The following is a 27,991-nucleotide window of genomic DNA, read 5'->3' as shown; positions in this document are numbered from 1 at the left end:
AAAGAATATCAGCCCCCCAGTTAGAAAAGTTTTAAAAAGATACCTTTTATTGTAGCAATCAAAACTAAAAGGCACTTCAAATCAGTTCAATGAAAGGTAGATAAGAATTACAAAAAAATATCTTTTTATGAAAATATATTCATGAAGATCTAAATAAAGAGATATGCCAACATTCATGAACTGTAAGACTGAATATCATAAGGATGTCAGTTATCACCAAAATTTTTCTAGAAGTTCCATTTAATCCTGGTTAAATAAGGATCCTTCTGTCAGTTTTTCCTTTACTGATTTGTCTTTTTGTCTTAAGTAAGCTCTACGCCCAAAGTGGGGCTTGAACTCATGACCCTGAGATTAAGAGTCACATGCTCTACAGCTAGCCAGCCAGGAGCCCCTGGTTTGTCTTTCTGGCTTGAGATTTTTAGAGAACTCACTAAACTAACTCTAGAATGTTTATGTAAGGGATCCCTGGGTGGCGCAGCGGTTTAGCGCCTGCCTTTGGCCCAGGGCGCGATCCTGGAGACCCGGGATTGAATCCCACGTCGGGCTCCCGGTGCATGGAGCCTGCTTCTCCCTCTGCCTATGTCTCTGCCTCTCTCTCTCTCTCTCTCTCTCTCTCTCTCTCTCTCTCTCTCTCTCTCTGTGTGTGTGTGTGTGTGACTATCATAAATAAATAATAAAAAAAAAATCCTAAAATGTTTATGTAAGAGCAAAGTCCCACAAATCATCAAGACCATGAGGTTGGGAATCATCCTACTGAATGACAAGTCTTATTATAAAGCTTTAATAATTAAAATAGATGTTCTAAAGGAGAGAAAGGGACCAAAAGAACAGAGCAGTAAGCCTTGAAACAAACCACCACATTTTGCAGACACTTGATATATGACAGCAGTGGCATAGCAAAAGTAGTGAATAGACAGGCTAAAATGGTGCCAGGACAACTGGTTATCTACATAGAAGAAAAATAAAATTAGACTCCTATTTCAAGCCATGCGTAAAAATAAATTCTAGAGCTAAATATGAAAGGCAAATCTTATAAAACTTAAGATATAGAATAGCACTATTATGATCTCAGAGTACACAGAAATTTTTAAAAGGCAAAAAAAGCATAAGTTAAAAGATCAATATTTTGTATTAACACCTAAATCTTTTATACATCAATAGTTACCACAATGATAGTGAAAAGACAAGCCGGAATGGAAAAAAGACAGTTGTGATACACATAACCGAGCTCAACATTCAGATAAAACTTCTACAAATCAACAAGGCAAACACTAAAGACTCCATTGGAAAACAGACAAGATATGAAAAAAACAATTCACAGAAGGAAAAATAAAAACAATGACAAAACAGGAGAACTGATGCTCACTAGTAAGGAAGAAAATGCAGATTCTGAAAGATAGTTCACATCCAGCACATTTGGCAAAAAAAAAAAAAAAAAAAAAAAGGCAAAGAAAACCAAGTGTGAGCATGGGTGTGAAGCAAAGCAACAAGTACACACTGCTCATCAGTTTACCTCCCTCCAGCAATCTTACAGTATTTAGTAAAGTGGATAGCTGTGTGATCCTGGATAAAACACCAAACTTAGCCAAGCCTGAGCTTCAACCAGCATCAAGTCAAAAGAAAGGAAGAGAAGGCCTCAACATATCCTAGAATCTGCACCATGTCCACCTCTGGCCAGGTTCTGAGCAGGCCCAGGGCGTGCCTGCACACTCAAATCAGACTCTCGGTGGATACCTATTAAACCATCCATCCATCAACAAGACTGTGTTTATGGTTAGCCCTAACAAGCATGATTAGGGACTGGTTCTCTAACTCTGTTTTATGGGTTTTGTGGGCTCCAGGGGAAAAATAAATCAAGAAGGAGTTGACCCAGCACACATTGCCGACCATTTAAATAAAACCAAAATTCTACAAAACAAGCAGAGACCACCCTCCCCACCAACCCAGCTGCTGTCCCGGTGGGAGATTAGTGCCAATGGAATCGTGTGCCTGGGGAAGAAGGATCAAGGGAATCCACCCATGTTTATGATGCCATCAGGGCCACCCCATCAGAGAGCCAGCCCACTTTCAGGAGGACTCAAGCATATGATAAGGCCTTCTCCCTATCCCAAGGGGTAAGTCGGTCCCACCCATCAGCTGAGAGCTGAACCATATACTTGGCCATAAACACAAGTCCCTCTTACGATATACACCCAGACATAATAGACTTTGAGGAAGGCTATAGACCAGCACTTAACACCTACCAAGTTCTCATAGTAACTGGAATGACAAAAAGGAACTTAAGAGTCCATCTTCCCTGGGGCACTTGGGTAGCTCAGTGGGTTAAGCATCTAACTCTTGAGATCTGCTCATGTTGTGATCTCAGAGTCATGGGATCGAGCCGCAACAGGCTTAGAGTTCAACAGGGAGTCTGCTTCAGATTCTTTCTCCCTCGGCCCCTCCTGGGCATGCTTTCTTGCACGCTCTAAAATAAAATCTTTAGGGGCACCTGGGTGGTTCAGTCTATTATCTGCCTTTGGCTCAGGTCATAATCCCAAGGTCCCTAGGTTCAAGCCCTGCATTGGGCTCCCCAATCAGTGGGGATCCTGTTTCTCCCTCTGCCCCTCAGCTTGTGCTCTCTCTCAAAAATCTAAAAAAAATCCTTAAAAATAAAATCTTAAGAAGGCATCACCCATAAAACCTACCACTGTACCTGGCTCGCCATAGCACTCAGGAAGTACTTACTGATTGCAGTAAGAAAACTATCCTCCATGATCCTCTACTCTTTGCACATCCCCACTTGTCCTCTGCTGGGGGGGGGGGCCAGGTTAGGGGGACACTTTCTCAGAACCAGCTCTGAGAGATGACATGCAACATGGCAGGGGCTCTGGAGTCCCAGTTCCACTGGGAACAGCTTTTCACTAGCTGAGGCATGTAGGACACTCAGAGGCTAGTACCTAATTTTCTACCTGTAAGTAGAAATAACGGTCTCAGAGGACCCGCATATCAACCACAGTAATTCAAGCGTCTGAGAAACTGCAGAAGCAAGCAAGCTGCATGAGGGAGGAAGGAGATGGAAAAGCAGGGGCACTTGGTGGCCCCAGTCTGCAGAGCGTGCTACTCTTGATCTCGGGGTTGTAGGTTTAAGCCCTACATGGGGTGTAGAGATTACTTAACAAAACAGGAGGGAAGGAGGAGCAACTGCTCAACACCTCCCTCCCTCTCGAAGGAGCCATTTCTCTGATGGCAAAAACTCCTCCTCGGTCTTCCCTTATTTACCATCACGATCACAGTACTAGGGTGGTTGTAAGGGCTCGCGCCCAGGAGTGTAGGAGAAGAGAGATTAGTATCCAAATCCTCTCGACCCGTTCAACCAGGAAGGAGGGTCATACCGCACCTTCTGAGGATCTGGGGATTACCTGGTACTCAAAAATGCGTAGAACTGAAGGATTCTTTTTCATGTATTAGTTTCATTTCTCCAGATTCACTCAATGCAATATACGTGCAACACAAATCATGGGCCGAGCACTGGGCACACAAATATAAATTACCATCTCCATGGCCAAAGAAACAAGACAGCCATTAGAGGACGATACGTTGAGATGAAGAAACGCCAATCCATTAAATCCTCAGTCATAAACTATTGTGAAATGGATAGCACATAGCTTTCAGAGAAACACTTTCTTTTCTTGGAAATGTCAACAAACACCAGATTTATCACTGGTGGAGTTAAAAAGTTCAGTGGGACAAGGTCAGGCCTTCAGGTTCTGCTCTTGATTCGGCCATGGGAGAGCAGATACTGTGGAGGAAATCTTCTGTTCCAGCCCTCAATGATTCTACACAAACCCCCAATTATATGTGCCTCTATTTTAAGGAAACCCACTAACTGAAACACTGAACTTTTTAAAACAAGAGAGCGAATACCCTTTAATTTACTCTACAAAAGGCCTCTTCACTTCACTTCACTTCACAGTAGTCTATTTACCCTTTACACAGGGGGGCCGGGGGCTGGGAGACCAGGATGGGGCACAGGAGAGCCCTGGATGGCGGCAGGGCCGACCCTACCCTTCCTTGGATCAGCAGCCTGCACCCTGTCACCTTCAGCTCTTTGTACTTCAGTCCCCTCACCTCTGAAATACCGGCGCTGGCTCAGACCTGAAGTCCCAGGTGGTCCCCGGAGGCCCCCTCCATCTCCAACTCGGATTCTTACTCTTCCCGTTCCTTCTGCCAACCACCCCCCCTTTCCCGATGAAGTCACATCCCAATTACCTAATGTCCACATCGTGGCTGACAGATCAAGTAAAGCAAACAGCCAGAACCCAGCCAGGCTGCGCGTGGTGCTCACGGCGTCCCCGGCTGTGGGGTGCCAGGCGCTTGGAGGCGGGGGAGGAAGGAACTTGTGTTCTTTCTTCCCTTAACTGTTCATCAATATGTTGCTCAAGTGTAACCACACGTAAGCAGAATTTATTCCCTACATGTCTTCTGTTCTCAAATATTTACACCTTTTGCTGTTTCACGGAGTAAAAAAACAACTTTTAAAATCTCCATCAGCAGTTTGCCCAATTGTAGGGGAAATGACAAGATGGCATCCCAATTCTGGGAAAATGGTGGCAATGGTGACCATGTAATTACTAGGCCCTCAGCAATCCTTAAAAACAGAGCAGCTAAGTAGCAAAATTAAACACTCATGGACAAGATCCAAAAAAATTTCGGTGACAAGGCAGCCCAACAATCCCCAAAGTACATGAGGACGGGGGACAAATCAACAGCCAACATGGTATTGTTGTCCGTGTGCAAGAAAAGAAAGGGAAGCAATGGACCCATGAGAACATAGAGGAGAAATCCAAAAGGTCCAACAGGTACTCACTGAAGACCACAGTAGGAAAAGTGGAGAACCACATTAGTCATGTGGGGGCAGCCCCAGCCCCTGGGAACGCTCAAGACTCCCCAAGACTAGATCCCACAGGGAGGAGAAACCACCCAGAGCAAAAGCAAAACTAAGCAGGGCAGGCAACAGGGACAAAGAAAAGGTTCAGAAAAAAGGGGAGAGGGAAACAGAGCCCCCATGTTGTCCTAATCTAACTGAAAACAGAAGAACTATGGAGCCAGAAATCCTCCAGAACCTAGCATCCTTTTAAAAATTCAGGAAAATAAGTTTACATAAAAATTAATGAAAGTATCAGGGTCGACTCCATAGGCGGTTCTAGAAGAATAAGCTCCAAAATATCTCTGGAGATGTGGGACAATGAAAACATGCCAGAAGGATGTTCAAAAAAACATTAAAATGTTAACATTATTTCAAAATGAGCTAAAAATACTGTAAATTATGCAAGACATGAAAACATAAGTTAGAATTATGAAAATTCAGAAGGGACTAAATTCAAGAAAGAATCAGAAATTTCAAAAAAGCAGTTTAGAAACAAAAGCTAAACTAGGAGAAAGAAAAAAAAGGAACCTAACACCTAAAAAGTCAGGAACGTTTTCAAGTGAAAAAGAAAGATCAAAGGGATTTGAAAGCGACAGGTATTGAAGATGGACAAAGAAAAACCAACATAGGTTTAAGAGGGGTTCTTACAAAACGAAACCAAAGCAAGAGAACAGAATTCTAAGAACGGAAACTCAAGAAAACTAATCCCCCCCCAAAAAAAAATTATATTTGAAATCTCCTAAAGAGCATATTATGTACCTGAGAACACGGACTCAGAATGAAGACTTACTCTAAGAAATCTGTAAGGCGTATCTAGACCTGAGAATATTGTTCCAGGAGCTGTTCATAAGGATCCTAGAGAATGAACTTCAGGTGACCAAAATGACAAGACCATGGAGAGGTACTCAAAGTATAGTTATTAAGGAATAAGGCTAAGTGGGCGTTAAAAGGAAGCTATCACGATGTGCACAGCTCCTACGGCTGCTATGACCAAACAGCACAAACTTGGTGGCTTAGAATAACAAGTTTATTCTGGGGGTGCCTGGATGGCTCAGTGGTTGAGCATCTGCCTTTGGCTCAGGGCGTGACCTGGGGGTCCTGGGATCGAGCCCCAGGTTGGGCTCCCAGCTCAGCAGAGAGTCTGCTTCTCCCTCTGCCTCCTGCTCCCCATTGCTTGTGTTCGGTCTCTGTCTCTCAAATTAAAAAACAACAACAGCAACCCAGAAAGTCTTTAAAACAAAACAAAAAGCCCAAAGTGTGTTCTGCTACAGTTCTGGAGGCCAGAAGTCCAAGACCGGTTTTCCTTGACCGAAATCAAGGTGCTGGCAGGTCCCCCCCCCTCCAAGGCTTCTAGGGGTAATCGATTCCTTGTTCTTCCAGCTTCCGGTGGCCACATCAGGCCATCTCAGCCTCCAGGATCACCGTGGTCTTTTCCTTTTCTGTAAGTGACCGGTTCCTGCCTCCTTCACATAAAGGCATGTGTGGTGGCCCTTAAGATCCTTCATCACATATGCAATCTTTACCATATAAAGTAACATCCCCAGGTGCTAGAGATTAGGCCCCGGACACCACGAGGGGCCATACATTGCTCAGCCTGCCGCAACGAGCTGGTACAGCCGTTCCTTCGAGGAGGCAGAGGGTAGGGAAGACATAGGCAAGCAAGGTTTTTGAAGGTTTCCAGCATTATAATTGATGCTGGCGTTAGTATTTGCTATTCTGAGACTGCAGCCTGGGTATTATGGGATAGAGCAAATGAGTAATTATGGGATATTGAATTCTATCATTCCCCATGCACTTGGAAACTAGAATTCAGTGTGGCGGAAAGAGGAGATGAAATATAGGTTAAGGAGAAGCCACATAGTCGAGGTGCACCTGGGTAGTTGGTTAAATATCTGACTCTCAGTTTCAGCTCAGGTCATGATCTCAGGGTCCTGGCATCAAGCCCCACTTCGGGCTCTGTGCAGAGTCGGCCTCTCCCTGGCTCATGCTCTCAGACTCTCAAATAAAATCTTTGAAAGAAAGAAAGAAGAAACCTCAGTCATGAGTTGTGGCTAGAAATAGGAATATAAACTCACAAGCACATTCATATCGGTCACATTCATTCTTAGGCTCTCTCTTTATATGGATTTTCCCAGCTTTGTCCACTGAAAAACGATCTAGAAATAAAAGTTAGCATCTCAGGTGCCCACAAAGTGGTCTTGAAAAATCACCTTGCTTTAAAAAAAAAATAAAAATAAAAAATAGCAGAAATGGTGGATTCAAGTCTGAGGCAGAAAAGACTGGAGGAGAGGAAGAAGAACAGGGAGAGAGCAGGGAAGAGGGAGAGAAACATCTCCCAGGCCCAAGAGAGAAGCCAGCTACCAGGTGGTACCTACTCATCAAGGTAAAGAAAGATGGTATCACAGGACGCGGAAGGAGGTCACACACAGCACGTAAAGGCAACCGCTGGTGCTGCGCAGCCAACTCTTTAGCCTACGGACGTTGACATCCTGGCTTCACGGAGGAAGCCACCAGCATGGTGGGGTGGACATCCCAAACCCTGTTGGCCGGTTGCGGTCAACCACACCAACCCACCCCCCGATGGAGATCTAGGTGCCCAGAACCCCCAGGCTCTTACCGCGGGGAGCCAAGCACTGGGTTCGCATCCACAAGCAAACCCAGTCGCTGATTTGATTATGTAGCTCACTGTAGAGCCACAGAAAGGCACGCTGGCCCACTAAGTCAGCTTGCCGACCGGAAAGACCTAGGCGTGCCCATAAATGGGCCTCGCTACACAGACAGCAGTTCTCTCGGCTGCACACTGCAACCACCAGGGAGCTTTAAAAAAAATTTTTTTAATAAAAAAAAAAAAAACCCACAATGATGGAAAGACCCCCCTCCCCCCCAGCCCAGGTAGAAGAAATAAGAATCCCCAGGCAAAGCAGGCACCTCTGTTCTCGTGTGACCCTAAGGTGGAGCTGGGTTGCAAAGCACGGTCCTAATACAAGGCCGGCATCAGGCCGCCCGGCCCGGGCAGCTCCGGCGCTGGCAAGCACACGTGCTTGAAATTCTAGACTCCAGGGATCCCTGGGTGGCGCAGCGGTTTGGCACCTGCCTTTGGCCCAGGGCGCGATCCTGGAGACCCGGGATCGAATCCCACGTCGGGCTCCCGGTGCATGGAGCCTGCTTCTCCCTCTGCCTGTGTCTCTGCCTGCCTCTCTCTCTCTCTCTCTCTCTCTCTATCTCTCTCTCTATGACTATCGTAAATTTAAAAAAAAAAAAAAACTGAAATTCTAGACTCCAAGACCGAGCTCGGGCTTTTTTGCCTCCTTTGCTTTTCCCCAGAATGCAACCCTGTAGGGTTCTCCTGCTTTTTAAAACTTCTCTTGCCTCAGTCGGGAAAAATGGACAACCAAGACTTCAAAGATTTTCTTCCCCCCCACAGAGAAGCAGAAGGTATAAATATTTGAGCACATAAGACATGTAGTGAATAAATTCTGCTGGCACGCGGCTACTTGGGCTGCACACCGATGAGCAGCTGGGGGCAGGAGCACGAGACCCAGCGCCCCCGCCTCCGAGCGCCGGGCACCCCACAGCCAGGGACACTGTGAGCACCACGCGCAGCCTGGCTGGGTTCTGGCTGTTTGCTTTACTTGATCTGTCAGCCACGATGTGGACATTAGGTAATTGGGATGTGACTTCATCGGGAAAGGGGGGGTGGTTGGCAGAAGGAACAGGAAGAGTAAGAATCCGAGTTGGAGATGGAGGGGGCCTCTGGGGACCACCTGGGACTTCAGGTCTGAGCCAGCGCCGGTATTTCAGAGGTGAGGGGACTGAAGTACAAAGAGCTGAAGGTGACAGGGTGCAGGCTGCTGATCCAAGGAAGGGTAGGGTCGGCCCTGCCGCCATCCAGGGCTTTCCTGTGCCCCATCCCGGTCTCCCAGACCCCAGCCCCCCTCATGTAAGGAGTAAACACTTAGGAACAGGGAAGTGCAGGCCTCCCACGTGGCACACTCAGTGGCCCAAGCCCTCTGCCATGGAAGGGGGGACTCGGCAGCCCTAGCCGTGGAGTCAGACAGGTTTTTAATGAAAAACAAGCTACAAGGCTACCTGAGTGGCTCAGTGAAGCGTCTGCCTTCGACTCAGGTCATGACCCCCCAGGTCCAGGGAACCCCCCTCGGGGCTCCTCGCTCAGCAGGGAGTTTCTCCCTCTCCCCTTCCCCCCTGCTTGTGATCTCGATCTCTTTCTCAGTCTCTCTCTCCCCCCCCCCCCCCCCCGCCTCTCAAAATCTTAAGGAAAAAACCAGCTCCTGCTGCAAAAAGGAAATCATCAGGAGAAGGCACCACGGTCAGGAGACCCCTGACATCTAAAGGGCCAGAGGGTTGCAGCCTCACCCTGACAAATCCTCGCTGAATTCCACGCACGCCTACGTGTGTTTAATGAGCAGCTACTACACGCCAGGCCCTGTGCCAGGACTGCCAAAGACACCAAGGTTCAGCCACCCTGTACAGGGCCCTGCTACATACACAAATAACAAAGTATAAACCAAACGGTGCTGAGCAATTCAGGGAAGACCACCACACAAAGCTGGGAGACGGGTGGAGAAACTGGTATCGGAGGAGGGGGCCCGTAGGAGGAACGTGGAGCTGACGCAGTCCTAGGGGTGCAACAGCAAGGCCAGCTTCAGGCCACGGGCTGGACTCACCTGCAGGAGGTGAGCCTCCTACCAGAAACCTCCGCACCACGGTGCCCAGGGGACGGCTCGGGGGGCAAAGCCACAGGCTTTCCACTAAAACCACTTTGAGAAAGACAGCCAGCACGACTCTGAGGACGGCTGGGCTGGGCCACGGCAGGGCCGAAGCAGCAGGAGTCACGCTAAGGATCCCACTCCGGACAAAGGGACCCACGGAAGCGAGGAGAGGGGCAAGCGGTGCGCGCTCAGCGCCCCCACCCTCATCCCCCGGTTCATGCAGCAGCAGATGTGCACCTGTGACACATCCACAGGGGATGCTGCTCGGGGACCGGGGGGCCGGACGGGCAGAGGCGGCTGCAACAGGCCCGGGGCATCAGCAAGAGCCGGGCACACGACGGGAGGTGCCGCGTGCTTCCTCCAAGCGCCTCATCAGCCTCGGGAGCCAACGCTGGTCACCAGGGACCTACAGAACCCCCGCCTCGAGTTCACAGGTCTCAGCAACGCCACCTCAAGGGGAAAGGGCCCTGTCCCCCCATCCCCACCTCACGGGGGGCGCCCACGGACACAGTCTCACGCTCACCGTCGGGCCGGGGCGGGGAACCCACACGGGCCGGAAGCCGCGGGCGGCACAGAGCCCGGACCTGCCTCTTTTCGGACCCTCCGTCCCCAGCGCAGCCTGGTTCTGAGAACGCAGCAGATACACGGCACCGAGTCGGTCCTGGGAGTTCTCGGGCCCCTACTCCTGCTCGCCAAGCCCCTGACCCCTCGACACCCCGGCCCAGGTCCTGCACCCGGGTTTGGCACGGGCCCTCCGTTTGCTTTATTTTTGCAAACGGCTCCCATCCCTTTGTCCCAGTACAAGACACCGTGTGTGCACGCTCCCAACACAGGCACGTAGGCCATGCCCTAGGAACAGGTTTTGGTCCCCACAGTTTACAAGATGAAGTCGTAGCTCTCAGGCCTGGTGCTTGAAGCCCCCTGCGGCGTGGGTCCTCCTCCCCTAGGCAGTTCTTCACTATTTGTGGTTTTCTTATTCTCTTTTGGGGGAGGGGGGCACCCGGGTGGCTCAGTCGATTGAGAGTCTGCCTTCAGCTCGGGTCATGATCCTGGGGTCCTGGGATCAAGCCCCACGTCGGGCTCCCTGCTCAGAGGGGAGCTTGCTTCTCCCTTGCCCTGCCGCTCTACCTGCTGTACTGTCAAATAAATAAAATCTTTAAAAATTAATTTTTTGGGCAACCAGGTGGCTCAGTGGTTTGGCACCACCTTCAGCCCGGGGTGTGATCCTGGAGTCCCGAGATCAAGTCCCACATCGGGCTCCCTGCATGGAGCCTGCTTCTCCATCTGCCTATGGCTCTGCCTCTCTCTCTCATGAATAAAATTAAAAAAAAAAATAAAAATTAAAATTAATTTTTTAAAAAGTACTAAAACCCCACATATAACACCCCCCGACTCCTACCATGGGATCACCCTTCCCTTCACTTACCTAAAAGCTCCCCATTCCCTTCATTATGTATACAGGGCATTCCAAACTAAAAGATGCCTTGTACCTCTTGGCAACTTCCAGAGGGAAGCTGGGCCCTAGCTCCAGCCACTACCCACTCTCACGGGTCGGTTGCTACCCCCCACATGCAACCCACTCTTTGCAGAACTACTACAGTAATATTCTTACATCAAGAATCGTCATTTTAGAGGATCCCTGGGTGGCTCAGCAGTTTGGCGGCTGCCTTCCGCCCAGGGTGTGATCCTGGAGACCCGGGATCGAGTCCTGCATCGGGCTCCCTGCATGGGGCCTGCTTCTCCGCCTCTCTCTCTGTGTCTCTCTCATGAATAAACAAAATCTTAAAAAAAAAAAAAAGAAGAAGAAGAATCGTCATTTTGGGGCACCTGGGTGGCTGAGTCAGTGAAGCATCTGCCTTTGGCTCAGGTTATGGTCTCAGGGTCCTGGGATGGGGCCCCATGTCCAGCTTCCCACTCAGCAGGGAGGCTGCCCCTCCCTCTGCATCCCCCATTATACACACACTCGCCTAAAATATATAAAATCTTAAAAAAATAAATCTGTCATTTCATGCCCCTGAAAGAATCCTTCCAAAGTCACAGACGAAGCCACTAACAGCGGCCGCCACTAACAGCATCCTGGGTCTGGGGAAGAATATGAACCGATAAGCTCTCCCCCAACACAGCAGTACCCACAGCCCATAAAGAAAGCTCAGTGGAACATCTACTGGAAGTAAGGCCTTGTTCTAGCAAATTCGTGGTCCAATGTTGCCCCAGATTTGGGTATAGAGTGACCAAGTCACTTAATACCGAGCCTCCTAAACCACCATGATGAGAGAGAAAAGACCATCTACCGTGAGCATACTTGGAAGCATTTCAGGAGGAAGCTTCTAAGACCCCTTGCAGAATGCCCAGCACACTGTGTGCTCGCTACCTCCCAGTCACCATCTGGTCTTCTGGCTCTCGGACCCCAACAACAAGCACTGAGCTGCCAACATAGAAGCACAATAAATACTTCCTGTAGGCTTGTTTTTTTTGTTTTTTGTTGTTGTTTTGTTTTGTTTTGAGAATTTGACAGAGAGAACACAAGCAGGGGGAGCAGTAGGCAGAGGGAGAAGCAGACTCCCCACTGGGCAGGGACCCCAGGATCATGACCTGAGCCAAAGGCAGATACTTAACCACCTGAGTCACCCAGGGGCCCCCAATTGGATTTTTTTTAAAGATTTTATTTATTCAAAAAAAAGATTTTATTTATTCATGAGACACACAGAGAGAGGCAGGGACACAGGCAGAGGGAGAAGCAGGCTCCCTGTGGGGAGCCCGATGTGGGACTGGACCACTGGACCCCAGGACCCTGCCCTGAGTCAAAGACAGATACTCAACCACTGAGCCACCCAGGTGCCCCCAATTGGATCTATTTCTACACCTGCCGTTAGGAACACGTATTCAGGGAACATGCATTAGAACCGGCTACACAGAGGGAAGAAATAAATCTATGGAAGGAAAGTAAATACAAGGGCGGAGGGAGGACACAAGGATTCATAAATACCAGCACTTGGGGAAGAGCCCAAGGCCTTCTGGTCTTTCCACCGAAACTGCCTCTTGGGCTCCAGCAGGGCACCCCAAGGTTAGCAAACATGTGTCTTGATTTGATTGCAACCACCTGGGGGGCTTTACAGCCGGTCGCTGCCAATATTAGAATTTCCGGGGCGCCAGTTGGGTCAACAGGTCCGCCCGTTACTCCGCGCACACTAGGACAAGTGCAGCCCTCGTCCAGGAACCCTGCAACGTTACCACAACGTCACCATGTTCCCTCTGCCGCACTGCTCGTCCCCGACTACTGTGTAACTGCATGTTTGTACCTCTTAAATCTCATCACTTATTTTACCCCCCACCTCCCATCTGGCAGCCACCAGTCTGTCCTCTGCATTTATGAGTCTATCTGTTGTTAGAGTCCACGTAGAAGTGAAACCAGGTGGCACACGTTTCTCTCATTTCACTTACATAACCCTCTAGGTCCATCCGTGTTTCACAAAGGGCAAGATCCCATCCTTTTTCACAGCTGAGTAATATTCCATTGCATGTATATAAACACAAACACACGTCTTCACAGTTCATCTCTTAAAGCTCCCAGTGTGCACAACTCCTGTTTCCAGAGACATGGAGTAAACAAACTTTTCTCTACTCTTCGTGCTGCCAGCCACCAAAAACTCCAGCTGCTACACATACATCTAGCAGAAGAGGGACTCAAAGCTGGATAGAGGGACCAACCAGCCACAGACCTCAGTACCCAAGAGGTGCCGTGGCGGTCGGGCTCCCTGGGTTCCTCTCTCCCCCACATATCCCAGACTGGTTGCTGGAGAAGCCAGAGACCCAGAAACACCAACAGACAATTTAAAAAGTCCCAGGACCGCTGGCTGGCTCAGTCAGAGAGCATGCAACTCTTGACCTCCAGGTTGTGAGTTCAAGTCCCATGTTGGGTATAGAGACTACTAAAAATATTAAAATCAAACAATTTTTAAGTCCCAAGAAGAGTCTGCTTTCTCCAGCCAAAGGACCAGGGCAAAGGCAGCCTCACAGGACGGAAAACTTTTAGACAATAACAGCCCTACTCCAGCCCAACGCCATAGAAGAACACCGTGCCCCCCACTTGCCAGGTGAAGAAACCTGACTCTGCCTGCATCAGGCTGGAAGGAGAAGCGTCACCCTTACCTTCTTCCAGGTGCTACTGGGGGAGGCTGAATGGAAGCTGGGCCACTGGGACAACCCGGCCTCCTCCCTGCCCTGCTGGGGGACAGATGAGGCCTAACAGAGAGTCCAGAACTTTCACCACCACCCAGTGGTTAAAAAGGCAGAGCATCAGCGGAGGCCCGATGAGCAACACCTGTCAGGCACCCCAGCCCAGCTCCAGCATGGTCTCAGCCAGGGCCAACGAAGACTCTAGACTTCCACCTCCACCTGACAGCAGTGAGGCAGCGCTGCCTCCCCTGCCACCGGCAGACGAGTCGAGTCTCGCTAAAATAGAAGATTTAATTAAGATCCAGAATCTCCTAACCTAATAACCCAAACGTCCAGGTTTCAATCAAAAATCATCCATCATTCCAGGAATGAAGAAAATCTCGACATGAATGAGAAAAGACAATCAACAGATGCCAACACCAAGATGACAGATATATTAGGATTATCTGGCAAAAAATGTAAAGCAACCTTCGTTTGGAAAAAAAAAAAAACCCGCAGTCTCAGCAAAGAAACAGAAGACATGAAAACTGCTACACACAGGCAGGACCCCCTATGAACTGAATTAGAATCGCTGAGAGCAGAATTTTTTTTTTTTTTAACTTCCCGATGAGCCACCAGGTTTGAGAACCAGTGCTCCGGCTCCAGCTTCTCAAATTAGAGCGTCTGTCAGCATCACCTGCAAGATGTGATCAAGACAGACATCAGGCCCTAACGCTACTTCAACAAGGCTGGGCCTCTGTTTTTATTGGTTTCCAGATGATTCTGAGACACCAAAGTTTGACAACAGCCACATTCACTCATCAAAGGAATTGACAGGTGATTCTCCCCATTGAAAGACGCTGCAAAATTCTTGACCTGAAGGAGGAAATAGGTAAAGTTTCCATCAGACATTGGATACAGGTGCCCGGGATATACCGTGTTTAGGTGGGACTGCCCAGGAAAGAAAAGAAAATCCACACGCGGGGAGGGCCGGTTTGGAAATGCGGCTACAGGGACACCGGAGTGGCTCAGGAGTTGATCGTCTGCCTTCGGCTCAGGGCGTGATCCAGGGGTCCTGGGATCGAGTCCCGCCTCGAGCTCCCCGCAGAGAGCCTGCTTCTCCCTCTGCCTGTGTCTCTCTGTCCTCATGAATAAATAAATAAAATCTTAAAAAAAAAAAAAAGAAATGTGGCTACAGCCCAGGTACAGGTTATGTGTTTATGTGGCCAGAGCATGGGAATGAGATATTATGTTACCTGTCACTTGGCCCCTGGGAGACATTAATCTTCCTCTTGGCAGAAAAAGAAAATGCTTCCACATGAACGCCTGTCCCCATCCAAAGAGACCAAAACAAAAACCTAAGAGTTATAATCAAGACAGAACAAAAGGACACAACCAAGGAGCTTCTGTGTGTGCACCGTGGGCTGAGATTTCCAAGCAAGGGCAAGAACGGCTCCTGGGCGGGAAGCTGGCCAGCATTTACTGTCCTGGAGGGGCCTCTGGCAGAGGCCTGGTCCTCAAATGGAGCCATGGAGCTGGGAAAGGCAGGGAAGAGGGCGTGGAAGCTTCGAGAGGAAGGGGTGTGGGGTGGGGAGGGGAGTGGAGCCCTCCGCTGTGCAGGAAGTGCACGGCAAGGGCCCAGCAAATAACAACGCTCCCCAGGAAGGAAGGGCCTGCAGGCTCCTCTCCGCCCGTTCGCTCTCCCGCTCCCTGTCACCTCGAGTCCATACCCACAGATCAGCAACCTGGCCCGCCAGAGGGGTCTCTGCAGGTGGCCTGTCGCCCACTGGCACACAGCAGCCAGATGGGTCCCTGGGTCACAGGCGTGACCTCCAGGGGACCTGTGGAGACCACCACCTTTAACAGACCGTTAAAGGCTCCATTTGATGGAGCCTGGAAAGATGTGCCTCAGTTTCCTCATGTGCAAAATGGGAGCGATGGCACCTACCCTCCATTACGGTGCGGCCACCGTAATGATTAAATTGGCTAACATCCATAAAACGCTGAGAACCACGCATAGAAGACGGTACTCGATGACCATTGGCTTTTGGTATCTTAAAAGATATTTTGGCTTTGACTGGGGGGAGGGCACCTATCCACTACTAACTGCGGACTGTGAGCAAGTTACCCCGTCCATGCCTCGGCTTCCCCACCTGTAAATCAGGTAATAAGAGCATCTTAACTCACACGGCTCTTGGGAGGATCGTTTCACAGAACGTGAACAGGGCCTGGAACACAGTAAGTGCTTTTGTACCGACGGCGACGACGGCGTGGGCTGTGACAGGGACAGCACGAGGCAGGCAGGTGGAGCTCCCCCCCAACCCTAGCGGAGCTTCCGGCCTAGGTCAGGAGGCCACAGATGGACACACACAACCAGCAGGAGACAGAGGCACGGGACCCAGGACAGCTCGGCGACCATGCTCACACACGGGCTAACGGGGTTCGGAATGTTGCACGCTCGGAACATTCTGGGTGCCTAGTGCCCCCGTCCTGGCCACCCCGTCGTAAGGAGCTCCAGGTCTCGTGCAGCTCTCAAGGCCGATCACGTCGCAGTCCTCCCGGAGAGCACGGTGGCCCCCCAAGTAAAGGGGGGAGAAGCCAGTGCCCTGGGTTCTCACGGATGGCCCACGGGCTATGAGGCACACGCGCAGGTGAAGCAAGGGACTTGCACACGGAGGGAAGAGGTGCAGGGGCCTGAAGTGTTCCAACGCCCTGGGTGCAAAACCTGCCGCAAGTGCCCCTGCGAGTAACTTGTAAAGCCAGCTGCTCGGGGGCTTACAAGGAAATGTGATGCTGAATAGAAACACTGAAAAGGGAAATGTGAGCATCACAAGATATTAATTAATCCCATGATGCAAGCTTCCTTCTGCTTCGATTACCTCTGCTTAAAGAACTATTTATCCAAGAAATTCAGGCAACGACGGCGAAGACAGCGTCCCGCGCTTAACAGGATTCTGTGATTTTTCATCCTAACGAGGATTAAAGGCTGGAACAAATGTGATGAGGGCGTGCACCAGGGCGAGTGAACCCTTTTTTTTTTTTTAATTCCCTCCTGGGGAGGCTGACGGCTATTTTAAGCCCGCCAAGTAGTCACAGTGTCTGAGCTGCAACTTTGGGAATCAGAGTAGTACAGGAGCTGGAGTTTTAAACGGGCAGGATGAAGAGAAAGCACTATCAGGCCTTTGCCTTATCAAAGAATTAATCTCCTAATTCTGCATCTTACAACCTTGCACAGATGAAACTTAGCATACAATCTGTAGGACAAAATAATAATAATAATAATAATAATAATAATAATAAAAATAAAGCAGCCCACCCTGTGCCAGGCTCTGCACAAGGTGTTTCCGTGTGTGACTCATTTAGCCCAGGAGGTAGGTGATATGTGTACCCTCTTTTTACAGACCAGGGCACCACCAAAGAGATGTTAAGTGACTCGCCAGGGGTGAGTCCCCAGAGACGGACAGGGCCAGGATTTGGACCCAAGCACAGTGTCCCTCCTGAACCCATGCTATGCTATACCATCAACCAAATCCATGTCACTAAAATTATAAAACAGCAAGTTAAAGGACACAAAACAATGAATTAGGAAGGAAAAGGTATCAATTCCTTAATGAGAACACAGCAGGCTGAAATGGGTTTTTCTTAACTAGCAAATAGCAATTATCTGCTCCTGAAACTGGCCACACGTTCTGTAATCAAAGATTCTAATCTCATCGCATATCACGGGAATTCCATTTAATTCAGGAAAAATGCTTACTCGGCACTTCTTCTGGCAGGAAGAGGTGGTCCGTGAGGTGAGAGTGGGGCTGCCTCCTGGGAGGCCAGGGTAGGCTCTCAGGCCCCTTGGGACTGAGACTCAGAGGCCCAGAGCAAGTGAACAGGTCGGGAGGGGACTGGAGCCAGCTGAGGCTCGTCCTTGGGCTCCCATCATGGCCCTCCTGGCAGTCCCTGTAGGGAGCATCTCAGGACTTATGTTCATTCACTCAACATACACATTCTATATGCAAGGCACTGCACCCAGCACCGCAGAAGGCGTGGGGGTGGGGGGTGGGAGCAGAGTGACAAGGCTCCTGATGACAACATGGGGAGGAAAAAGCAGGAGGGACCGGCAGCTCAACTCCATGGTGGGGTCTGGTCAGTCCCTTCAACACAGGAGGGACTGGTGACATCCACCTACCAAGTGACACTGGACTGCGTCTGAGTGTGACATGACCTGGGGGCCTAGGGATTGGGGGTGTACTCGGATTCGGTCAGAGTACAGGGTGATATGGGGAACCGTTCAAAAATGGAGGACCCTGAATATCATGCTAAGAATTTTAGATCTAATATATAGTAGGCTTAGAAACTCTGTGTTTTCAAGTAGGAGGACAACATAATTATACTTCAGGAAAATGACCTGAACAAAAGTTTATAGGATCAAGTGGAAGCCTCCAGAAAGTTGCTCAGTCTGGGGAGAGGCGGTGGGTGAGCATCTGAGCCAGCCAGAAGTGGGGAAGAATGGAACAGGCAAAGTGTATGGGTGGAGGTCACTGAGCAAATTCAAGAATGCGGCAGTTGATTCGACAAGGGGGTTAGTGGAGCAAGGAGCTGGACCACAATTGGGATCCAGTGAACAGCCCAGGAGTCAGGTCCAGGCAGTTCTCCCACGTGTCAGCCCTAGATGGTGGGATCACTAAGAGACCCCAAGCCAGACAGATTTGCTATCCCGCTTGTGGAGTGAAGAGGTCAGCAACACATTCCTAGCAGCAGAGACAGCCAGCAGGAAGCAGAGAATAGAGATCTGGAGTCTGGACTGGGGTTAGAGGCCCAGGAGCCAACTGCATAGCAGTGAGGAGGGGATTTGAACAAGCCCTCACAGGAGAGGTCCAAGGGAGGAGAAAGCGCAGAGAGCAAGGGGGTGGAGGGTGCCTCAGAGGGACAGGCACAGAACGGCCATCCAAGAGCTTAATGAGCCATCCCAAGGAGGAGGACAGGCTGCACGGCAAGAAACTTCAGAAAGGAAGGAGGACAGAGAAAGGTGACGGTACAACTGAGTGGCCAGGAGAGGAGAGCACACCACCAGGAGCTGAACACATACGGAGACTCTGCAGAGAGTAGATCCCTCTCTCAGGGGACTTAGCTTCAAAAGCAAGGAAGGGACATGTTAAAAAGGTGGGGACACCTGGGTGGTTCAATCAGTTAAGCATCTGCTTTTGGCTCATGTCATGATCCTGGGGTCTGGGGATTGAGCCCCACATTGGGCTTCCTGCTCAGTAGGGAGTCTGTTTCTCCCTCTCTCTCTCTCTCTCTCTCTCTCTCTCTCTCTCTCTCTCTGCCTGCTATTCCCCCTGCTTGCATTGTCAAATAAATAAGAATCCTAAAAAAAAAAAAAAAAAAAAAAACAGGTGGAGAGAGGTGAGTTTTCATACAGGGAAGGCAATAGTGTATATGTGGGCAGAAAAGAATGAAGCAGTGGGTAAGAAGGTGGACCCAGGGGAAAGGTGGGGGCAGGGGTATTGAACGAGGACTCTGCAGATGCAGGCTAGCAGAGGATGGAAGGCAGGGGGATCTCAAAAAGAAAGAGGGAAAAAGAAAAAAAATAATTGAACTTCATCACAAATTAAAAACTTCCATGTTTCAATGGGCAGTATCAAGAAAGTGAAAAGACCACCCATAGAATAGATGAAAATAGGCACAAATCTATATAAAGGACTTGAATACAGAATAAAGAACCCTTACAACTCAATAACTTTTTAAAAAAGACAATCCCAAAAATGGGTAAAGGATCTGAATAGACATTTCTCCAAAGAAGATCTATAAATGGCCAATAAACACATGAGAGGATGTTCTGTATCATTATTCATCGGGGGAAATGCAAATCAAAGCTACAATGAGACAGCACTTCCCACCCACGAGGATGGCTAGACTCAAAAAGCCAGACTATAACAAGTGCCCGTGTGGATGTGGAGAAACCAAAATCCTGCTGGTGGGGATGGTGCAACCACACTGGAAACAACCTGCCGGTTCCACAAATGGTTAAGTAACGATGAGATTCAGCAATTCCGCTCCTGCTTATCCACCCACGAGGAATGAAAACAGACATCCTCACCAAAACATGTACACCCGCGTTTACAGAAGCAGTATTCATAGTAGCTAAAGAATAAACAACCCTAATGGCCATCAATGGATGAATGGAGAAATGAAATGTATCCAAACAATGGAATATAATTCAGCCATTAAAAGGAATGAGCCGGGGGATCCCTGGGTGGCGCAGCGGTTTGGCACCTGCCTTTGGTCCAGAGCGCAATCCTGGAGACCTGGGATTGAATCCCACATCGGGCTCCCGGTGCATGGAGCCTGCTTCTCCCTCTGCCTGTGTCTCTGCCTCTCTCTCTCTCTCTCTCTCTCTCTCTCTCTCTCTCTCTCTCTCTATGTGACTATCATAAATAAATAAAAATTTTAAAAAAAATAAAATAAAATAAAAGGAACGAACCAGGGGCACCTGGGTGGCTCAGCAGTTGAGCATCTGCCTTTGGCTCAGGGCATGATCCTGGGGTCCTGGGATCAAGTCCCGCATTGGGCTCCCTGCATGAAGCCTGCTTCTCCCTCTGCCTGTGTCTCTGCCCCTCATGAATAAATAAAATCTTTAAAAAAACGGGGGGGGGGAATGAGGCATTGACCCATGCTCCACTGTGTACTGAAAACATGCTAAGTTAAAGATGCCAGTCATAGGGCACCTGGGTGGCTCCAACCCTTGGTTTCAGCTCAGGTCCTGATCTCATGGGTCACAAGATTAAGCCCCACATCGTCGGGCTCCACGCGCAGTAGGGAGTCTGCTCAGAGATTCTCTCTCTCTGCTTCTGCTCGTTCTCTCATGCACATGTGCACTCTCTGTATATATTAAATAAATAAATCTTTTAGTATATGAGCTGTGAGCACAAATAAATAAACCTTAAAAAAAAAAAAGATGCCAGGGGCACCTGGGTGACTCAGTTGATTAAGTGTCTACCCAAGGCTCAGGTCATGATCTCAGGGTCCTGGGATCGAGCCCCACTTCAGGCTCCCTGCTCAGTGGGGAGTCTGCTTCTCCCTCTGTTTCTGTCCACCACCACCCTCATGCTCCCTCTCCCTCTTTCTCTCAAAATTTTAAAAGGATGGCAGTCACATGTACGTGCGTGCACACATACACACACACACACAAAAAAAAAAACATATGATTTCGCTGATGTGAAATGTCCAGAACAGACAAATCTAGACAGAGAAAGTAGTTTAATGGTTGCTTAGGGCTGGGATGGAAGGGTAGGGGGATGCTAACTAGAGGGTATAGAGGTTTCTTTTTGAGGTGATGAAAATATTCTAAAACTGACTGCAGTGATGGTTGCACCTATCTGTGAATATACTAAAAACCACTTAATTGTATATTTTAAGTTAGTGAATTGTATGGTATGTAACTTATGCCTCAATAAAACTGCCGGAAAGGAGTGGGGAAAGGAAGCTCATTTTCTGAAAAGAGGAAGGAGGAAAGAAAACGGCAGAGGCCAAGTTTGCAATGTAGGGCAGGAAAGTGGAAGGGGCAGAAAGGGTCATGGGCATGGCCCCAGGCAGCCCCGGGGAGCAGGACAAGGACCGAGAGGTCACTGGGGAACTAAAGGCAGCCTCAAGGCAATGAGGGTGTGAGGAGGCAGATAATTATAGTCAAAGAAAGCATTCTGAAAGTTCAAGTTCTTGGAAGTAGCAGCACAATGAGTAAGCGATAATAAACAGTGAGTCTGATTAGGGTCTTGGACATAATGACTGGCAAAGGTCAACATGACGTGTGGCTGCAGGATTTGCACCACTAAAAGGATGGGGACATTCTGGGCCAAGGAGACAAGACTGAAAGCCGTGAACTCATGAAATGTATGGCTAGGTAGGAACAGACTTGCCCATCAGATGCCCAAACACCAGCTGCAGAGGAACACCTGCGGACACCTGGACCAACGTGAGCAGCCACCATTTCAGAGCACTGCTTATCTTTGAAACTTACTGCCCCCCCCAAAAGCGCTCTGGGCAGAAGATAAGAATAGGACGGACGCCTGGCTGGTACAGCACACGACTCTTGATCTGGGGGTCCGGCCCCATGTTGGGGGTAGAACTTAGTTAACTAAAAGGAGAAGGATTGAAGCAGAAAAAACAATGGGTCTAAAAACATCTGGACAAATAAGGTGAAATAAACCTTTGCTTAAAATGTATCAGTGTATACAGCAGGCCCTCCATCTGAGTCCCTACTGGCCCAGAAGACCCTGGAGGCAGAGCTCACACCGTACCCAGGATATTGTGGAGTCGGGGTGAGAGCTCCTCACCACGCTACAGGCTCGAGTATGAGTCAGAGCACCCCATTTATGGTGAGCCAATAATGTAATGTCCTAATCTGGAAGGCCTCACGACAGTGAGCTCAAGAGGCGGCCACCAGCAGCCTGCTGTCCGGGTGACTGCAATCTCGAACATCACATCACGGAAAAATACCATCGAGTGAAGCCATTTAGCAAGGCAGGAAAGAAGGCCAGAGAACTGAGTTCAGACCTGACCAAGGGCTCCCCAGCTGCAAAATCACCCCACAATATGGCATTTTCCTTACTGCTCCCAGACCTTCTACAGGTGGTACTTTCTTCCACTTGACAAACCACCTGTCATTGCTGGTATGCAGGTACCTGATGCTAGGGAAGGGGGTCCTACGCAGAAGCAGGAGATAAGGTTCTGGAAAAACATTCAATAGCACCGCAGGAGGTATAAGCAGAGGGGAAAGAACACAAAATTCTGTAGCAGACCGTGACCCAAAGGCAGCTTTGGCAACCTCTCCCACCCCGGGTGCACCCATGCGATGCGACCGTAAGAGTCCACCTCGGGAATGAAGCCCACTTCTCCCCTTGAATCTGAGCCGGCCTGTGGCCTGTGGTCACAAAAATGACCCTGTATAACTTCGGGGGCCAGGCCTGAAGAGTTTCTGCCTCCACTGCTTGGAGCACTCCCTCTTGAGAGCCAGATGCCACGTAGAAGGGCCATCGTGCTATGAGAACATCCAGGCCACCCCGTGGAGAGAACCACTGCACGGAGGACCAGCCATGTGAGCAACACCTTCTAGGACCTTCCAGCCCAGCCACAGCTGAATGAAGCCAAATGAGTGAACCAGTCAACACCACATGGGATGTAAGAACAGCCCAGCCCCGCCTGGCCCGGCCCAAAGCCTGGCCCACAAATAAACAGATGTTGTTGAAAGCCCCTTTGTCTTCAGGTAGTCTATGAAGCAGCAATAGAGGAATGGAACTAACTGGAAGCCAGGCAATGAGGGATGAGTCCCGGTTCTGTCCTCACCTAGCAAGGTGACCCTGAGTCAGCGACTTTCCCCTACACTGCATTTCCTCATCTGTAAAATGAGGTTGTGCCAGGTGAGCTAAGGGGCTTTCCATTGTGACAGTCTGTGCCATGCACGTGGTCTCGGGGAACAGGCTGGGCGATGAGTGTTGTGTAGACAGAGGGGCAACTACTGCGGCACCAAGAGGAGGGACCATGGACCAGGTGACAACAGCAGTGGGGCACGAGGATCGAATGGGGCGGCGGCTCCATGGCTCATAGTAAGTGCTCACTAAATATCAGCTAGAAGCATATCGTCCCAGCGGTTCTCTGAGTCTAGCTGAGTTAATGCCTCTGATCTCCAATTGTTGTCTTTTTTTTTTTAAGATTTTATTTATTCATTTGACAGAGACAGAGAGAGCACAAGCAGGGAGAGCAGCAAGTAGAGGGGGAGGGAAATGCAGGCTCCCCACGGAACAGGGTGCCCGATGGGGCTCCATCCCAGGACCCCCAGGATCATGACCTAAGCCGAAGGCAGACTCTTAACTGACTGAGCCACCCGGGTGCCCCTCCATCTGTTTTCATCTGAGAAATGAACATTTCTGTTTCTATACGAAGCAAATTCTTTGTATGGGAAACCCCTATGCAAATAAAATAAATCTCCTACAAAATGCAAGTCATAACTATGTCACTAATACTTATATTATTCTTTGCCCCAAAGCCATTAGCAGTCTCCTCCTCACCCTGCTAGGGGAGACAGTCAATGGCACTGGCCACCAGGAGGACACACGGGAAAGGGAGAGGCAGGTACAGAGGGGCTTTACGAGTGAGATTTTACCGCCCAGGCCTGGCACCCATGGAGAGCAGGTAACCCCTTGGATGCAGCTACCAATCCAAGGGGATGCCTGGGAACAGCCAGCATTAAAAGTCTAAGTAAATTCCCACATCAGAGTCCGAGAGGCCAGCAACCCGAGGATGCCCCACCAGTGGGCTGTGAATCAGACCACTGCCCAGCACAGAATGAACACTCCATAAAAAATGATTAAATAAAAACATAAAAAAATAAAAATAAATGATTAAATAAGCACTGGATCCGGGAGTCTGAAGTCAAAGCTCCCAGGTTTAAATGCTGGCTTTGCCATCCACAGCTGTGTGCACTAAAGCAGAGGCAACAACCTCCCTGAGCCCATATCCTCATTTATAAGACATAAAGAGACGCACCTCTAGGGGAGCAGTAAGAATTACATGAAACTGCACGTGAAACACATCCAGGACTCTGTTTAATCATTAAATGCGTGATGTTGTTTTCCATTACCTTTCTCCCCCCCCCTTTTTTTTTTGAGAGAGCGAGCGAGCAGGGGGAGAGGGGACAGAGAATCTCAAGCAGGCTCCAAGCTCCCAGTGTGGAGCACAACTTGGGGCTCGACCTCAGGATGCTGAGATCATGACCTGAGCCGAAATCAACAGCCAGACAGTCAACCAGCTGAGCCATCCAGGCGCCCCCATGATGTTGTTTTTAAATGCACAGACCCTCCGACTCCCAGATACCCTTCAACCCCAGCCATAACCTTTCAATCTCTAAAGAAGCCTGGAAATGAGAGGCCTCCATCCAAACAGTCGCTCCATCCAGTGTTGATTCTGAAAAACTGCCAGCCCTTGGGAGAGAAAGACCTGGGCTCGTTTTCCAAGGGGATCTGACAAGGCAGCAAGAATACATTTACATTTGACAGCCTGTGCTTTTCCAAAACAAGGGAGGAACAGTGGTGTGGATTTAACCCTGAAATCCCAGTGAGTCTGCAGGTTCACAAACACTGCTCTGGTGGGAGGTGGAAACCAGCCAGAGGATGAGCTTGCCGGATGCATCTCTACTCAGGTCTTGGCTGATGGGGTTGGAAGGTACTGGTGTCCAGTTGTTGATTAGGAAGGGCTGGGAGCTAGGAATCCAGTCCCCAGTCAGCCTGGCCATTCTCAGAGCAGAACTCCTTGGACCTCCATGTCTCAGATCTGCATTGAGAACACAGCCTGGACCAGCTGTGGCTCCCCTCTCCTCTAATCAAGCCCCACTATGTGTGAACCCAGAGAAGTTACTATAGGAACTACATCATGCAGCCGCCAGATGTTTGCTTAGAACAGAAATTGCATGTTGGGAAAGTGAAGGTAAGATCCAGCAAGTTGGAGGCAAGCCTCAAGCCCAATGTTTCTGAAAGTCTGGTCTCAGCCACTTGCATTAAATCACCTGCAATTCTCATTAAGGGTACCCAGTCCCAGGCTCCCCCCAGATGTGTCAAATTAGAACTGGGGTGGCAAAAAATCAGCCTTTTCAATTGGATTCTTGTGCATACCAAGTTTTGAGACCTAGTTGGGACCAAATGGCAAAGACTGTGCCAAAAGAATAAAAAGGCTTAAAAAAAAAAAAGAATAAAAAGGTTTTAAAGCACTTTAATTCTTGATCCCTCTTCTCGCCCTCATTCTCGTGAAACTGAGTGCTGGTGAACCAAACAAGGCAATGCCAGTTCCCCAGTTTATGTCTACCCAACAATCCTGATCATGATGAAAACCCATACTTTAAAGTGAAAAACTTGCTCATCAAAGCAACAGACCTGGACAAAATTTAACCCAAACATCCCGTCTTAGACCGAGACCAGATCTATTCTGAGAGAAGCAAGATAAGATCTTGGCTACAGCCCCACTCTGGTCCCAGCCATACCCAAGTAATTCGGCCCTGCATTCCACTGCAGGGTTGGGGTGGGGTGGCTGTGGCGGTGGGGGGGCAGGGGGTGTCCTAGCTCTAGCAGATATGGTTGGGGGAAGGTTAACCAGGGGCAGAGGTCAAGATTCACCAATTCACACACCTTCACGAAAAGAAAAAAATATCTAAATCTAAAGATTACTGCGCTGGGCCCATATCAGGCATCGGAAAGACGTTTCACAAACTGAAGGAAATAGCCACCTGACGGAATCATCCTGGCCTGAGAGGACACCCTGCAGCCAGGAAGTCATGAAGGAATAAAGGGAAGGAGGAGGAGTAAAATGGGTCTCCACACCTTAAGTACGCTCTTTTCAAAACCAGCAAGAACCTAAAAAACAAACAGCCCACACTGAGTGGCAATGCCTTCTGTCACTTATCAGCGACATGCACACTGCAGGTGTTGAGAAACTCCGGGTCTTTGGGGTCAGGTGGCAAGAAGGAAGCGCAGAAGCACTTTCCGCAGGTGATGGGCCGGGGGAGCCCCGGCTGGGATTGCAGAAGCCGGGAAGCGCATCCCTGGGGGGGCGGGGGGGCAGCCCGGGCGCGCACCGGGCCAGCCCGAGCCTGGCGCCGCGCCCCCCCGCCAAGGGCCGACCTGGGGCTCTGCCCCCGCGCCGAAAATTCCAGTCATCCCCGCTGAATTCTCCAGCAGCCGTTCCCTGCCAGCCGCTGAAACTTCACATTACGCCACCAAACTAGCAAACGGGCGGCTCTCCCCCTCCCCCCACCCCCTCCCACGACTGGCACTTGCAAAGGAGTCGTGGCCAATCAGACATTTAAGAAGTGACTTGACACCTGGACCCGGTACCTGGAAATCTAAAACAAAAACAGAAACACCCCTGTGTTATTTTTCCTTCCATCAGGAAGTCGGCATTCCCCCTTAAAAAAAAAAAAAAGAAAGAAAGAAAGAAAAAGAAACGTGAAAGCACGTCTCCCACGGGATCCCAGCAGGTAAATAGCACCAGAGCGTCCCCTAAAGCGATTCTAAAGATCCCGGGGACCCGCTGCGCGTGCCCCCCCCCCCCGCGGCTTCTCCGGCCCCGGAGGAAGCATCGGGAAGCCGGGCGGACCCGGAGGTGAGGCTGGGGGTGTCTGCAGGTGGGGGGGGCGGTGAGGCGATGCCGCCCAAACTTCGCAGCTGCTCCGGGGCAGCACCGGGCGGCAGCCCGCGGGATGCGGCCCCGACGGGGGAGTCACCTGCCCCCTGCCCCCTGCCCCCTGCCCCCGGGGTGGGGGGCCTCACCTTGGCTTCGAAGCAGATGCCGTGCTGGAAGGCGTCCTCGTTGTGCAGGGGGATCCGCAGGTCGTGCCCGTCGTCCACAAGGTTGTACTTGGTTTTGCTGGGCATGGTGACCCGCGGGGACCGGCTCCTCCAGGCGCGGCGGCGGGAAGGGGCTGGCGGCCCGGGGAGGGAGGGGCGCGGGAGCCGGGAGCCGGGAGCCGGGAGCCGAGGGCCGGGAGCCGGGAGCCGAGGGCCGGCGGGGGCTGCGGGCGGCGCTGTGGCCGCGCGATTGCTGCGGGCGAGGAGGGCGGCGGCGGGAGCGGGCGGGCGGCGGCGGCGGCGGCGGCCCGGGGGAGGGGAGCGGGGGGCGCGCGGCCCGAAGGGGACCCGGCGCGGCGGCTGCCCCGGACGAGGAAGAAAAGGCGAAGGCGAAGGCGAAGGCGGCGGCGGCGGCGGAGCGGGGCGCCTGTCACCGAGACGCCGGATCGGCCGCCGGCGAGCCGCTCCTCCCGCGGGGCGGGCCCGGGCAGGCTCCGCCCACTGGGCCCAGGCCCCGCCCACCGCCCGCCCCTGGCCCCGCCCCCGCGCCGTCCGCCCGCCCGCCCGCCCGCGGAGCAGGTGAAAGTCCCCCCGACCTGCAGCCCGCGCCCCGCGCCCCGCGCCCGCGCCCGCGCCCCGGCTCAGCCCCGCCTGTGTGGACGCTCACGCCGCAGCGCCCCCGACGTTTGGTTTTTTCTTTCGGGGCCGGGGGAGGGGCGGTGTTTACTGCCGCGTGTTTAGGTTCTCCCGGGAAGGCCCAAGTCCTGGGGTCCTGGGGTCCTGGGGTCTCAGAATCACTCATTCTGAGAGTTCCCTGTTCCCTGGACGATCCACACTGTACCCCGAGCGGGGGAGCATCGCGGGAGCTTCTTGCTCCTTTT

General features: G+C 50.6%; 1 protein-coding gene across 4 annotated transcripts in view; it reads right to left on the bottom strand.

The window, feature by feature from the left end:
* Positions 1-27,379, bottom strand: part of NOS1AP (nitric oxide synthase 1 adaptor protein) — a 280,357-nt gene extending 252,978 nt beyond the window's left edge. For all 4 annotated transcript variants that reach the window (XM_055333925.1, XM_055333926.1, XM_055333929.1 and 1 more), the window contains exon 1: positions 27,093-27,379. In XM_055333925.1, coding sequence (XP_055189900.1) covers positions 27,093-27,197 — 105 coding nt within the window. In that variant the 5' untranslated portion in view covers positions 27,198-27,379. The remainder of the gene's footprint in view (positions 1-27,092) is intronic.
* Between the last annotated feature and the right edge of the window lie 612 nt (positions 27,380-27,991).

This window comes from Nyctereutes procyonoides, unplaced genomic scaffold (genome assembly GCF_905146905.1).
Source record: "Nyctereutes procyonoides isolate TBG_1078 unplaced genomic scaffold, NYPRO_anot_genome, whole genome shotgun sequence".
In the NCBI taxonomy this organism is placed as follows: domain Eukaryota; kingdom Metazoa; phylum Chordata; class Mammalia; order Carnivora; family Canidae; genus Nyctereutes; species Nyctereutes procyonoides.
Note: the sequence above shows the minus strand (reverse complement) of the source record. Positions and strands in the feature narration are given on the sequence as shown.